The sequence below is a fragment of the Piliocolobus tephrosceles genome, chromosome 10 (assembly GCF_002776525.5).
Source record: "Piliocolobus tephrosceles isolate RC106 chromosome 10, ASM277652v3, whole genome shotgun sequence".
NCBI classification, from domain to species: domain Eukaryota; kingdom Metazoa; phylum Chordata; class Mammalia; order Primates; family Cercopithecidae; genus Piliocolobus; species Piliocolobus tephrosceles.
In genome coordinates, this window is record NC_045443.1 from 37758408 (window position 1) to 37774818 (window position 16411).

Below are 16411 nucleotides of genomic sequence, written 5' to 3' on the forward strand. Positions count from 1 at the left end.
AATGTGACCCAGGAATCCACAAGTTGAACCAGTATCCTAGGTGATTCTGATGATTGAGCCTTTAATCTACACCTTGAGAAACATTGATCCAAGGAGCCATCCTGTTGATTCTGCCTCTAAAATACAATTTATATTTACTATTTCCTTTCTGTTTTCACTGTAACTATGCCCTAGTGTTGGCCCTCACCTGTTCTGCCTGAAGTGTTGAAACAGCGTTTTTATGGACCTCTGAGATTGTCTTCTATATATATTTCTCCTCTCCATGCTCCATCCTTTAAAAATGCCAACAAGGTCTTCGACTTAAACCAAAGATACGATCCATATTACTTCTCTTACCAAGTCCCAGTGGTAGTTAACTGATATGATTTGGCTGTGTCCTCACCCAAATCTCACCTCGAATTGTAAGTCTTCACTTGTCAGGTGGAGATAATTGAATCATGGGGGGCTGTTTCCCCCATACTGTTCTTGTAGTAGTGAATAAGTCTCATGAGATCTGATGGTTGTATAAAGGGCAGTTCCCCCGGCACATGCTGTCTCTTGCCCACTGCCATGTAAGATTTCCCGTTGCTCTTCCTTAATCTTCCACCACGATTGTGAGACCTCCCGTTAAGCGGAACTGTGAGTCAATTAAACCTCTTTCCTTTATATATTACCTAGTCTTAGATAGATATGTCTTTATTAGCAGAGTGAGAACAGACTAATACATTACCTATTGAGAAAATTCATCTCAAAATCTTTCTGTCATTTTTTCAGTCCTTCTAGATTGTGGGTTCCAGCTCATATACTTCAGCATCATTTGAGTTCCTAGACCTTTTAAAATTCCTTGCACACTCCTGGAGCTTTGTCATAATATGCTGTTTGCTCAACCTGAACTGGTCGAATTTAAATGCCATATTTGCCTCAGAGTCCTATAGCCCTTACCTACTTCTAACTACCCTCCTCATCAGTCACTCTTTCAGAGTACCCATTTTGGTTTGGCTTATATATCATTATTTATTTATTTGTCTCTTTAGCATTTTACAGTGTGAGATATACGCTCATTTGTGATCCTAAATAATGCCTTTCACCTTTCTGAACCTGATTTTCTCTGTAAGCCTGAAGGATTAACACATCTTTCAGGACTGATATGCTAAATAAGTGTTTATTTTGAAGAGTGCTGTGTTGTCTGAGTAAATGTTTTCCTTCTTTCCCTCTCTCCTTCTCTCTTTTCAGTTTGTTTCCCTTTGCCTTTATCTCTGGGCATTTCTTCTTTTCTCCTTAGTTTCTTGCCTTGCATCTTTCTTTTCTACTCTCTTCTCCTTCTCTTTCCTTCTCCTTCGTTTTCTTTCTCTATCTTCCTGAGTTCCATGCAGCAGTGATCACAATGTTTGCCACATATCTGTTGCTCACTAAAGACAGGAAATTTTTTTTTTTTTTTTTTTGAGACGGAGTCTCACTCTGTCGCCCAGGCTGGGGTGCAGTGGCCGGATCTCAGCTCACTGCAAGCTCTGCCTCCCGTGTTTACGCCATTCTCCTGCCTCAGCCTCCCGAGTAGCTGGGACTACAGGTGCCCGCCACCTTGCCCGGCTAGTTTTTTTGTATTTTTTAGTAGAGACGGGGTTTCACCGTGTAGGCCAGGATGGTCTTGATCTCCTGACCTCGTGATCCACCCGTCTTGGCCTCCCAAAGTGCTGGGATTACAGGCTTGAGCCACCACGCCCGGCCAAGACAGGAATTTTTTTAGTAAATTGAGTCACATTGGTTATGCAGCTGTCAGAATGAGCCAATATTTATGAAAATGCTGGGAAGTTGTACTATATTCATACTGTGCATAAACAAACAAATCTATCCATTATGATATGACCAGTACCTGTACAGAGAAAAGCTTCCATATTGAAGCAGCTCTAATCCTACAGAATTACCATGTTTAAGAGTAACTACTATTGTGCCTAATAATTAGTGAACATTTGTGTTTCTCTTAATATTAGGAACAACAAAACCATATCCTGCTGATATTGTAGTGCAGTTCAAGGATGTATATGCACTGATGGGCCAAAATGTGACCTTAGAATGTTTTGCACTTGGAAAGTAAGTATACTGACACTTTCATTAATATATATAGAAATAGTACCATTTTAGGAAATAAATAATTGTTTAGCTATAAACATAAAGTAATTGCCTTTTAAGTGTGTGAAACTTTAGCACTGGTATCTTCTGTTTAAAGTCCTGTTCCGGATATCCGATGGCGGAAGGTTCTAGAACCAATGCCAAGCACTGCTGAGATTAGCACCTCTGGGGCTGTTCTTAAGATCTTCAATATTCAGCTAGAAGATGAAGGCATCTATGAATGTGAGGCTGAGAACATTAGAGGCAAGGATAAACATCAAGCAAGAATTTATGTTCAAGGTAGATATATTATTTTAATTTTGTATAAATTTCATCAATATGTTATTTAGAACCATTTCCATACTTGAAAAACTACTATATAACAATTAATAGTTTTAACAACAGCGATGTATGTTACATCATGGAGAAAGATAAAATATTTCTCATATGTCTAATGAAGTCACAACTATGAATTATAGAAGTTATGAACTCACTACCAATTGAACCATAGGTAATAGCAATCGATCAATAGAATGGTTATTGGTAATTTTCAGAATATACACTCAATGTAGTTTGTTTACTCATTTTATCACTGTCTTTTTTCAGTATCTTTTTATTTATAGAAGAAGCTATATGTTATGACTTAGTTTAAGTCAGTAGTTTGCAAACTTAAGCATGCAACAACATCACATGGAGGGCTTGTTAAAACACAGATTGCTGGGCCAAACTCTCAGAATTTTTAATTCAGAGGTCTGTTAAGAGTTCATGAATTTGTATTTTCAACAAATTCCCAAAGGATGCTGCTACTATTGGTCCTGAAGTCACACTTTGAGAACCACTGGTCTAAGGAATCTTCTTTTTTTTTTTTTTTTTGACAAAATTATCTTGGCACAAACCTTTCATTTTCACACATTAAAATAAACTTATATTTGGGAAGAGAGATTTTTTTTTTTCAGGCCACATTGGAAACTTTCCAGACTGAAACTATAATGTTCCACAACATGAACCTTGCAGGTCACAACTAAAGAAACATGGAGGGCTTCCACAGGATTATTCATTTTTAACTCTGGCTACTGTTCCATTTCACTTTCTCTTGTCTCTCCCAAAAAGGAATAAAAAATTTGACAGATTCACCCATACTCTCTAAAAGTGTTGACTCCATCTCCAGTTTTTCTTCTTTCTTAAACGCACTCCAACATGATTTGCATCTCTACCTCTCCACAGAAACCTTTCTTTTCATGATCACAGACATCCATATCGCTAAAGCTAACGATCAATTCTCAGTTGTACTTTGTTTGATCTAACAGCAGTGGTTGTCACAGTTGGTCCCTCCCTTCTTCATGATTCACTTTCTGTGCTTCATGTCTGCAACCCACTTTGTTATTCATTTCCTTGTATCATCTTTCATTCTCCATTGCCTTTCAACTCCATACCTTTCTAACATTGGCGTGATCAGGGTTCCATCTGTGAACCCCATCTCCATTTCAGTCACTCCTTTTATGATCCCATTTGTGATCATGGCTTTAGACACACTCTATACCCTGAATGCTCTAACCCAAACATTTACCGTGAACTTCAGACTTGTATATCCAATGCCACAGTAATGTTAATGTGATAAATATCAAATGTGCATGAAATGGCCTCCTGAAAGGAAGAAAATTCTAGGTAAGGTCCTTTAAACTTTTGAAATGAATCCACCACTTTCTACTAGGTTTCTAAAGCTTATAGACCTGTTTTTATTCAACATATTAAGAAAACTACACTCCAGGTTCTCAACAGAGTAGTATTTTGAACTGTCTAATATCTAAAGCCTTAGAAGAACCAAGGTGACAGAGCATGTATTTATAGCAGGTAATTTAAGATAAATATTATTTATTCTTTACTAATGCAGCATACTAAGTATTATCTTTAGGTCTGATCACATCACTGGAAGGTTACATAATCAAGCCATATATAGAATGTGTCAATCCAGTTCAATTATTCATTACATGATGTAATAGCGAATGTCTGTGTTGTCCATGTGAGGCCAAGACAGGAAGGGTGCTGAGATTCCTGTATTATGTATTACTAAGATTGTATACAAAATAAAACATCTCTCAATTAACATGAACATATCCACCAATATTTTAAAAAATATCTCCTTATGTTACAGACAAATGTAATGATAAGTGAAAAAATGTACTAAATGAGATTATTTATGCTGTAAAATATATAGGGGTACATATGTCTACGTGTATAATGTAGACATTATAATGTATATTGTTGATGGTATCTGGTAACATAAAAATGTTTCCTAGTTTTCAAATGTCTAGTATTTTATTACTCATTAAATGCTTTTTATAAGATACATATATTGCTTTTGCCATAAAACGAACACAAGTTCCCAGTTTCCAAGAAAATTAAATATTATTCTCCACTCAGGATTCTTTCCTCCTACTTCCTTTTTATTTTATATTAATTTATTTATCTGCATTTATTTGGACTAGATAACTGAAATAATCAAAAAGACTTTCAAATTGTTTACTTACTTGTTCTCTAGAAATATTTTTTTCTTTGGAAAAATTTTAGCATTTTCTCATTTTTATGGATGTTTCTTTAGGTATAAAGTAGATCAGATTAAAGAATGAGACTGAGTTCAATTTTACTAATGCATGGATTTCACCAATCATAGCTACTGCATATAGTTTCTAATATGGAAAGGGTATATTTAGGTGTCCAAGTCATTTTTCTAGCACCACAGTTAGATGTTACAGTGGCCACTAGCTGAAAGTTCCATCAAAATGAAGACACTGTATACCTGAGGGAGTGGGAAAAAAATCTGAGTCTTTAAACAAAATGTTAAGAGATGGTGTCATATTGAATTGAGATGTAATTCTTTAAAACCTCAATTGTCATTTTTACAGACTTGAAAGGTTTATGTTATGAGCAGAAAAAGTCAATTATTTTAGTACTAATTATAACTCAACTTTTCAACAAAACATGATTTACAAATGGAAAAATAATGAGTTATAGTTACCTCCTGCTGTAATAACACAGGATTTGCATAGGTTAAACCTATGAAAAGACAAGGTCTATTACTGAATTCGGGATACCTACACTATCTGATGTATTCTGCAGAATTAGTTTAACTAAATATAATATTTATACTCTGGAGATTATGATGGATCTTGAGACTTTGATTTAACATTTACAATGTTCCTTACTTTTTAGCATTCCCTGAGTGGGTAGAACATATCAATGACACAGAGGTGGACATAGGCAGTGACCTCTACTGGCCTTGTGTGGCCACAGGGAAGCCCATCCCTACAATCCGATGGTTGAAAAATGGATATGCGGTATGTATGTTCAAGTGCTTTGCTGTTCCTGAGTCCCTGTTCAAGCAGTGTTTCAGGGTGGTCCTGGGATACATTTAGCAGGAGAGACAACAGAGAAAGGGTACTTGGGCCCTGAAATATAAAAGCTTCTGAAAAAAGACAAACAAAAACTGAACATAAAGTATCTTCTTTCAGTTTAAACAACTTTCTGTAATCTTACTCTACCTTCTTTCTCTCTCTCTCCTTATTTTTTCCTTTGTTCCACTTTTCCACCCTCTTCCTACTCATCCATCTCCAATACCTGATATTGTCCTCTTTTTCTTGCCACTATTTTCCTGTACCCCACAGAGACAGAGGTAAGAGTGAAGCTCTAAGTCCTCCCTTTGGCCCTGGGGACAAGTAGCGGCAGTGGGATTCTTCTCTACCTTCCCACTGTAATCTCCCAGCTGGTCCAAGAGGGGAAAAGGTGGACTCTCAGCTCTGTAGGATGAATAGAACAAGAGCCTTTGGGCATGGTAAGTGGGTTTTCCTTTCCCATGCCATGAAAATCCCACTTAGTTCATCTTAGGTAACAGTGGGGGCAGATGAACATAATGTACCTAAATTAAAAGACAACCAAGCCCAGACCTAAGTGAAAGTATTTCTATTAAAGTCCATTGAGAATATGTTTCAATTTTATTCTTTTCAGTATCATAAAGGGGAATTAAGGCTGTATGATGTGACTTTTGAAAATGCCGGAATGTATCAGTGCATAGCTGAAAACACATATGGAGCCATTTATGCAAATGCTGAATTGAAGATCCTGGGTCAGTATCATTTCTAATTTCTGTTAAACATTCATCAAGAAAGTGACATAGTAAAAAAGATGCTGTAGTATCCATAGATCACGTTTGATTTCACATTACATTCTTTTATTTGCAATGTTAAAAACCTTTAACATGCATTTGGGAATGAAATGATACGGTTTTTCCTTTCGTTGAAGAACATGTAAGTAGGGAGAAAGTGACGCTTTAAACTTTTCTTATGCTAGTTGAATTTCCAACTACATACAAATTCCTATTTCATGAAATTGCATCATTTTATTTTTAGCTAAGAAGCTGAATTCTATAATAAATTTGAAGGAACATGGAATATAATTGTTTTTGGCATTTTTTAATGATAAAGCACAATTTACACATGCCAATTTTGATAAGTCTTATCCTCTCATATGCCTGGAGAGCTGAATACTGCCTGAAAAATCACATAACATTGAAGACTGATGTTAAAACACTGCATGTGATCAGCGTCAGATGGGTGTTTGGCACTTTGGGGGCATTCTCAGTCCCTGGGTCTCATACACTACAGTTGCTATTCAAAACCTTTAGGACATTCTGCTGGTCCCTTACTGCACCCTGACTCTGGCTTCTATATTGTATTATTGTGCTCCAAGAAAAGTGAAATCTTTTGGCATAAAGTATTTCAATTTCCCATCCATCACTCAAAGCTATCTCTTTACTACATTGTCTTTTCAATACTTTTTATCTAGAGAACAAAGTGTCTCTCCTAAGCAAACATGAAACAATTATTTTACCTCTTTGCACTATATTCATTCCTTTTCACTTTCCCTGATACTTGATATCAGCAACTATTCATTCTCGTGTGTGTGTGTGTCTGGGTGTGTGTATGTATGTGTGTGTGTGTTGTGTGTGTGTGTGAACATATATCCACCAGCTGCCTCTCTTCGTCATACAGGATTTCTAGTCCTGTATGATGCTTAAGCTTTCTTATCTCTTGTCTTTGGTGATTCTGAGCTGTCAAACCTCACAGACCGTTTCTTCTCTATCTCCTTCATTGTCACCTTTTTCACCTTCTCCTCTGCCTGGCTAGAAATCTTGCTCTCTCCCAGCATTCCATCCCTCTGATCCATTTCATTTCCTTTTCTGTATTCTATATTATTATTCCTGGATTTTTATTTTTATTTTAAAAATATCTAGTTAATTTTTTATTCATTTCCTATTACCTACCAGCGATCCCTTTACTTATATCTCTGGCCCAGATAATTATCCTCAGCTTCAATCTCAATATAAATAATTCCTAGTAGCAATGTTCATTTGGATAACCCCACAGATAATCCAAGCTTAGCATGTCTGCAGCTGAATTCATTATTAATGTCTCCCATCCACACTCACATGGTCTCTTCCTCAAAGATTCTTTGTTCTAAAGAATGACAGAGTCTACCACATCCCTTCCCCATCCAGTACATCAACTAGTCTCCAATTTACAGCAGAAATATCTCCCATTATGACTATTTTATTTATATTCATTGCAGCTACTTTACAAAAGTCTATTTTATTGAGACAGAGTCTCCCCTATTACCCAAGCTAAAGTGCAGTGGTGTGATCTCACTTTACTGCAGTTTCTGCCTCCTGTGCTCAAGCCATCCTCCCACTGCAACCTCCCAAGTAGCTGAGACAACAGGCACAGATCACCACACCCAGCTAAGTTTTGTATTTTTTTTAATAGAGATGGAGTTTCTATAAAAACTACACCATGTTGTTCAGGCTGGTCCAGAACTCCTGAGTTCAAGCGGTCTGCCCACTTTGGCCTCCCAAAAAGTGTTGGAATTTACAGGCATGAGCCACTGTGCCCGGCCCTAAAGTCTTACTGTATTATGTCCTTTTCATGTTATTTGAAAGAGTTGTCACTAAGTCAAGTCATATTGTAAATAGTGAATTCAGGAAGTCAGGCTTTTTCTTCTAGCATTAGTTACTGAAAAGATAAAGCAATGACTCAATGCGGCCACTTCTATTCTTGCTGCACCTAAAGAAAACTCTTCAAAACATTGGTATCACTACAAATTGATTGACACTAAAAGAAAATGATAGGAAATGAGAGAGTTATAATAAAGAATTAAAGAAAACTATTCTCAATAAGTTAAGGCCATCTTAATTTTAACATTCCCAGCCACTTATTAATGCTGAGGATCATACTCTATTTCTTCCTCCCTACGGCCTAAATGTTCTGGTAATATATTTACTGTAGTTACTTGAGTATCAAGCAAGCACAAGCTCAGATATCTCTGGTACAAAGGAATAGAAAATCACTGTGACTCTTAGAGAGGAAGTCAGTTTGAATTCTATACCAAATGTAAATTTTATTTTCTGTTAAAGTTCATATTTTCATTTGTTTCAAAAGAGAAGTATAAAATCACCTCAGCTCAGACTGAAAGATGTCTACATATTTAGCCTAGAATTGTCAAATCATTTAATGGCTATTAATATAATTAGCAAACTGAGCAATTTGATCCTCCCCATATCAATAGCTCTGGACATGTTTAAATTTGTCTCAATCTATTCTATTCTTGTTTTTTATACTCTTATGAACAGTGCTTCTCCCTTCCTCTCTTTTCTTGGGTTATTTAGTTAATTCATGTGTTCATCCAGCAAATATTTATTGAGCACTTACTCTACACCAGATGCTATTCCTTTAATAGGCTCATATACCGCAATAAAGAATCAAAGAGATAAGAAATGCATGGTGCCATCTTCTTAGTTGAGAGGAAGAATATCCCCTTATTTTTGCCACTTCCAAAACATATATAGGAATACAGTCTAGATCCTGTTGTTAGAAATTCAAATGTTAGATAAATCTGAAGTCATTTAAAGGACCACACCAAATCAACTATTTCACTGAAATCTAAACTGATTCAAGGAAAATCCTTATTTTTAGATGAATTTTGGTTTTTAAAATATAATCCTCTTAAATTTTCTTTCATGTTTTGGAAGCAATATGCCATGTCACACAAAATGTTTATTGAGCCTACACAAAATACTCAGTACTGTGTTAGGTGTACAACGTAGGTTGGTTACTTACTCATTTATTTATTGCCAATTATCATAATTCAGACTAGTGAAACAATGGAATAGAATGAATCTTTGCCACAAAAAAATGTCTTCTTCATCAGTAGCAGTGGCCATACCTAGGAGCACATTAGAAGTGCAGAATCCCAGGCTCACCCCAGACCTGCTGAATGGACACTTTAAAAAGATCCCCAGGTGATTTTAATACAAAGATAAATTTGAGAATGACCAGACCAGAGGATGAAGAGTCAAAACCCAGATGAAGATATGCTTAGGCCTAGAAAAGCCTCCAGAAAGTACACAGTTACAGATGATTGTAATGTGTTGAAATATATGGATGAAATCTCTTTGGAGTCTGCCAAGGGAAGAGGAGAATGAGCAGTGGATTAAATGTGGGGACCTTGAGGAAAGTCAGAGCATACCATCAAGGGAGTAACATTTAAAAAACTCTATATTCTGTTCTGATAGTTATTGTTCTGTACTTGGAGGTAAGGATGAACTACAAATGATCATGTACTCCTTAATTAGTTTATTAGAACCATTATTCCCATAGCTGTTTATAGATAGATCCTGAAAGCAGGGGTCCAGTTATTTTGGCATTTTGCAGAGTGTTTGCATACAGGTGATGCTCAGTAATCGTATAAAGAAGGAGAGACTGCATTGTTTAATCAAAAGCACATGCTCTGGAAACAGAAGGACCTAGTTTCAATTGTGACTCCCACTTGTTACTACCTGTGGCACCTTTGCTGAATTAGATAATCCTAATAGATTTCACTTTTCTCATTTATAAACTGGGTATAGTTCAGTCAACATGTGGTTTAGAGGATTGATTAGGACCATATGTCAGTGTGTATAATGCTGGTCAATTTTCTTCAGCCTTTCACTTTACTTTCCTTGTGGAATTGAGTCAAAGCAATGGAATTCAGTGCTAATTTTAAGGTAAGTGTGCATAAAACATTTTATTGAAATTAAAGTTATCTATTTATTGAGACAGGGTCTCATGGTGTTTCCCAGGCTGGAGTGCAGTGGTGCGATCACGGCTCACAGGAGTTTTGACCTTCTAGGTTCAGGTGATCTTCCACCTCAGCCTCCTTGATAGCTGGGACTGCAGGCATGCACCAACATTCCCAGCTAATTTGGGGTATTTTAGGTAGAGATGGAGTTTCACCGTGTTATCCAGTGCACTCTCAAACTCCTGGGCTAAGCCATCTGCCCACCTCAGCCTCCAAAAGTGCTGGGATTATAGGTGTGATCCACCATGCCTGGACTCTAATTAAAGTTTCTAATAATCAATTCAGTGATCATCAAGAACTGTACATTGGAATTGGGTGAATTTTATAAGTCAAAGTTATTAAATAAAAGTTACAAAGCATTAGGTATAGAATGCCTATTGGTGATAGCTGATCATATTTACTGAGATTAATCCTTTCCATTAACTATTAAAGGAGAATAAAAGATTCTACAACACAGAAGCAATGTTTAGGCTTTACAAACAGAAAGAGAATAATAACAATTTGTTTTCTTTTTAGCGTTGGCTCCAACTTTTGAAATGAATCCTATGAAGAAGAAGATCCTGGCTGCTAAAGGTGGAAGGGTGATAATTGAATGCAAACCTAAAGCTGCACCGAAACCAAAGTTTTCATGGAGTAAAGGGACAGAGTGGCTTGTCAATAGTAGCAGGTCAGTGCTGAAACTAGAAATCCAATTGCAATAAACTGTTTGAAAAAGTTTATTTTATAGAAGACTTATTTATATGTGAATAATGAAAATGTTGTTTGCTCTAAATTATTTTTTCACAGAAGATCCTGTAGTTCTAAGATGGAATAGAAATACCTATCCCTGTCAGTATCTATTATAATGAAGGTTCAATTAACAGGACTCTGTAATGTATAAGGAATTTAGAAAATTGAAGCTCGGAGGTGTTTTTTGTTGTCTTGTTGCCCAAATGTCACACATTGTCAAATTGCCCAATGTCACACAGTTAATAAACAATGGGAAATAAAATAGGATCTCTCTAACATATTTCCCCCCAATATAGGCATCTATATCCATTCATATGCAACTGAATTTTATGCAATTAGTCTATTAAATATTTTTGTAGAAAAATAAAAAAGTGATTTCAAAGTGCAAATAATCTCTTCCCATCTTGAAATGAACAAGATGTTATCATCATCTTTCTTGTAAATGAACAATCTACCAATGTTTCGGTGGTTTGGGGACAAAATGAAAAAGCAGTGTACAACTTATATAGATTATATGTGTAAAAGCTACACTGAACAGTTTGTATGTCTCCTAGAAGTAATATTGAGTGCAAACATTAGGAGGAGCAGAAAGCCAGAATGGGAAATGGGAGGGATGGGACATGGGCGTTGGCTTTGGGGTGTATTCCAGAATGTGAGGGCAGCATGCACAAGGACCCTGTGGTGAGAAGTTTAGAATATGGAAGAAATTGCAGAAACTGAAATCAGTGTGATTTGTCTTTAGAGGAAAATGGAGGAGACTTTTAAGAGATGAGACATAATAAGCCAGATCATCAATGACAAAATTTTCTATGCGAAGGGGCTTGGGCTTCATCTAAGAGTAATGGAAATCTGTTTGAAGTCTTAAACAGGGGAGGACTGGGATGACTTTTGTCATTTGAAAGACAATTATTAATCAAGTGTAGAAAATACATTATTTTCTTCACAGTAACCCAATAAAGTAACATGGGAATTATCATCCATATTTTGATGTGTCTAAAGCTTGGTAAAGTTAAAGTGACCTTCTGAAAAAACATATTGATGTTATCCAAACTAGAACTTGAAGTTGTAAGTCACTGATATGAATTGAGAATATGCCAACACAGCCCTCTTATTAGGATGAGCACAGGCACAGCTGTTTATGGAATGGGGAAAGAGGGCAGGGACATCAGGGGCTTCCCTGAACACATTAACTTTTAAAGTTAATATGTTTGACCTAAGAATTGTTAAGATTTTAACAAGAAGTGTTAAAGGAAAAGTCCATTTGTTCAATTTGCTGACATTAATGTTCAGACAATGAGCAATGCGGAGACTATGATCAAAGGGCAGCTGCATGTGTAGGTGCTTACTCCTTCCACAACCTAGAGCAGGGCATTCCGCATTGGACAAATCATTAGTTCTCCTCCTTGATAATAAAATCTTTATCTGATTCTGATGAAGACCCATGTCATGGACCTCTTCAACTAAGGATTTTGCAGAACTATGTTTCATGGACTTGTTTTTCCTAAATATCAATATGTGTTCAGAAAAAGAAGAGAAAGATCTAGCTCCTGAAATTTTACAATTTGATTGTGTTATATTTTTAAAGCCTTTGAAATCAAATTACATTATTTCCTTGATGAAAGAGTCTATAAATCTAATTTTTACTTAGTACTTCAACCCATTAATATCTCAGTGTAAATACCATTTTATAGTAGATATAGTATTCATATGCAAATATATTTGAATTGTAAAATGATACGTATAAAAAGCTAAACATAAAAATTTTGGTGTTTATTTTGAAAAAGAATACCCAAGGACTAACTAAATATTGGTCTTTAAGTATAAATATAATCTTATTCTTCTGAATGTAATTATAAAAACCATTTCCAGGTAACTAAGTTCTTTCTGTATCTGCTTAGTGGCCTAAAGAGTGGTTTCTGTGATATTTGGGAGAAGCTATGTATCTTGATAAATGGTAATTAGGTTATCATTTTATGATTTTATTTTTGGCTCCAATGATATACTTTCCGCAGGAGAATTTCTTTGTAATTAACAGAATTAAGTTAGTTGCTAATTTAATTCAATGGATTACTATTAGCTCTAAAGTCACTTTTATTTAAACCACTTATAGGAAGGGATCTTCGTTAGTCTTTTCTACTCCAGAGGTTATTCTGGAGCAATTTTGGCAACACTAAGTGACCAATTGGTTAAAGACCAGATTGTTCCTAGTTTGTTTGACAGCTGATCTATATATCATAGTATCTGGAAATAAGGATACGATCTTGAGAGTTTAATCTATATTACTTTAAGAATAAGGATAATTATTACCAAAAAATCAGGTTTTCTAAGTATTTTTATTACAAAATAATTTTAATCTCAAGGGAAATGTAGCTGAAAGTATAAATGAGATGAATGACACATGGAATTTTGTATACCCTTTAAAGATGGTAAAGATCAATTGAAAACTAAGTAAGCCAAAAATATGAGTGTGATTTAAGAAAGAAACATCATTGTTTTTTCCACTGCTACTTGATTATAATTTTTGTTGTGTTTCTTGAAAAATAATTAAATGAGAGGGATGGGGGAACTTGGCTGAGGACTTACACTAGAGCTTAGTGAGAAAAAGTGTGACCCATTAATATTGATATTGTATGAATGTGTGTCCTCCAAGAGGCTGACGCCAGGAAGATTAGCTATGTAAGAAATTAATTAATGGCAATGCATGGGAGGGAGAATAGAGAGGAAGCTGGTGGAGGCTTGGAAAAGTATTTTATTGAGATACAGGTCTGATCCCAGATGAAGGACAGAGGGAAGGAAGGAAAAAATATTGTGCTGAAATGACTTGTACTGCACTGTACTTCTAAGAGAGTATAGTAATGCCACTGGAGAGGCTTCCAGTCAAAAATGCGTATCAGGAGTTTGCTGTCTTCCAGGAGCAGGCCCGGTTTAAAATTCCTCCTGTGATCAGTCATTGGCTGAGAACAGTCTGTGGAATGTGTGACTTTGAATAAATACAGTGATGGATTTCTGAGTAAGCATCTGGGACAGAGAATAAATTACACTCCTCAGAGTTGGAGAAAGAGGAATACTCTCAGAGCTTCCATGATCTTAAATAATTACTTTTATCGTTATATTATTTTGATACTTCATTTCTCCTTCAACAACTAAAAGTATTCTGAAATGAGCTTCAAGTCAGGACTAGATTGTTCAAGAAAGGAAAGGAAATCCTGGACTATAATATTAGTGGAAATTTTGATATTTTCTTATATGAAGATTTTTATCAATAAGGTAGACAAAAATAGGTTTTTTTTCTTTTATCAGACTTTGCCCTTACAATGGATATATGTTTGCATGTTTTGTGCAAACTTTCAAAGACAATTTAGTTTTGAAAATGATCCATTTAAAGAAAGTAAAAAAATCCAGTAACAGGCAATTCAATATTTAATCTAAGTGTGAGTTTCTATACAACAAAACTTAGTGAGTTTTTAGTCTCCATCCCCTGGGAAAGAGGCTGACATGCAGGGAAATATGTGTAATATGAAAGACTCAGTTTCTGTTCAAAGAAGAATTTCCTAAATATTAATTTGTTCCAGAAGTTGTTACTAAGGGAGGTTGTAAAATATTTTTTAAAGTTTCTAAAAATAAAATATGTTTGTATTTCTCTGTAGCCATGGAAATGGCAATCTGTCCTCACCTCCTAGTCTGAATTGAAGTCCTGAGGTTACATTTCTGGGAGACCTGGGCTCATTTCTTTCAGGCCTATGACTGATTTCAACCTGTCCTGTAGTGGAAGACCAGTTAGAAGACTGTGGCAATAGTTCAAGAAAAAGATGAAAGTGGATTTCCAAAACAAATTGTCAATGATGAGAAAAAATATTATAACTAAAGGCTAGAATTTTTCAACTTACAAAAATGTCTGTGGTCGCATGATTTATATGGAATATAATAATTGAAAAATATTAGTGTTTGTAATCTAAGACATAATGTATTTTACTAAATCAGGTTTGTGAATTATATGTATTTTTATTTCACTAGAATACTCATTTGGGAAGATGGTAGCTTGGAAATCAATAATATTACAAGGAATGATGGAGGTATCTATACATGCTTTGCAGAAAATAACAGAGGGAAAGCTAATAGCACTGGAACCCTTGTTATCACAGGTAAGTTAATGTTTGAGGGTGCTTAATTTCTAATGTATTAAAAAAAATGTGATTCAGCACTAAGCATCTAAACAGTCAATGTATTCATAAATTTCTTTTTCAAAAGAATTTCAGGCAAGTTTCTTGCTTGATGATATTGTTCTTGGAATTTGGGCGTGAAAACATCTTATTATTTTGCACAAATAAATATATATTGGTTTTTATTATTTTAATATACCAGATAATATGGTGTCTTATATCTTCTTGAGTTGTGCTTTACTTATCTATTTAAAAATATGTAGATCCCACGCGAATTATATTGGCCCCGATTAATGCTGATATCACAGTTGGAGAAAATGCCACCATGCAGTGTGCTGCGTCCTCTGATCCTGCCTTGGATCTCACATTTGTTTGGTCCTTCAATGGCTATGTGATCGATTTTAACAAAGAGAATATTCATTACCAGAGGAATTTTATGGTATGTGTTTTAAGTTTCATCTTATTAACACCCCAGTGATTCCTATGTGTCTGCATTGAAAGTTCTATTACTATAATCATATTTTATATGATCTTTGTTTTTCATGAGACCAAAAAGCAGGCAAGAAAGCTTTTTGTGGTTCTCCTTATATTAACTGTTGTACTGCTAAATCTTTCTAAAATGGCTAGCCCTAAGGATTTTGGCAGAAGTATCAATCAATTAGTATTAATTGGGCTTTAGGTATGATTCCCCCTTAATTTTAATACAATTTTACATTGATGTGTATTATGTCAGTATATATGTGCCCTTGGTTCTAGTGCCTTCGTTTTTACTTTAAATGTAGAACATAGAACTTAATCTTTGTTATAATGATGATCTTAAGGCATTTAAGTTATGATTTAAGAGTAAGAAAGACACAATTACATATGTTGGAGAATGTGGAGAATTCGTTTATGTGATTTGAAAAGGGTTAAATGGCTATATTTTAAGAATTGAAAAGTGTTACATTCTATAAGCCCTGTAATTAAACATAGTGATATAAAGAGTCAAGGTGTAGAAAGAAATAAAATAGAGGAAAAAGATTGGGAAGTAATGCACACAAAACCAATGTGTATAGGAACATCGTTGGTGTCTTGGTAGGCTGTCTAGGTTACAGTGTATTTAAAAAGTAAATCAATCACTGGCCCTACCAGCCTCTTTAGAAAAGCAAACATTTGGAAGACTAAGGACATATTTAGAACATAGGCATAATTAAGAAAACTTTTATTTTAGAAGTCAGTTACTAAAAAAAAGAAGCATGAATGAACTCAGTAGGACATTTAAGATTGTTTAA

General features: G+C 35.3%; 1 protein-coding gene across 4 annotated transcripts in view; it reads left to right on the forward strand.

Annotated features, from left to right (window-relative positions):
- The window catches only part of CNTN1 (contactin 1), a 428408-nt gene that overhangs the window by 284623 nt on the left and 127374 nt on the right, over window positions 1-16411 (forward strand). For all 4 annotated transcript variants that reach the window (XM_023182834.2, XM_023182837.1, XM_023182836.1 and 1 more), the window contains 7 exons: window positions 1968-2067; window positions 2204-2385; window positions 5296-5420; window positions 6088-6205; window positions 10768-10918; window positions 14995-15122; window positions 15404-15579. In XM_023182834.2, coding sequence (XP_023038602.1) covers window positions 1968-2067; window positions 2204-2385; window positions 5296-5420; window positions 6088-6205; window positions 10768-10918; window positions 14995-15122; window positions 15404-15579 — 980 coding nt within the window. The remainder of the gene's footprint in view (window positions 1-1967; window positions 2068-2203; window positions 2386-5295; window positions 5421-6087; window positions 6206-10767; window positions 10919-14994; window positions 15123-15403; window positions 15580-16411) is intronic.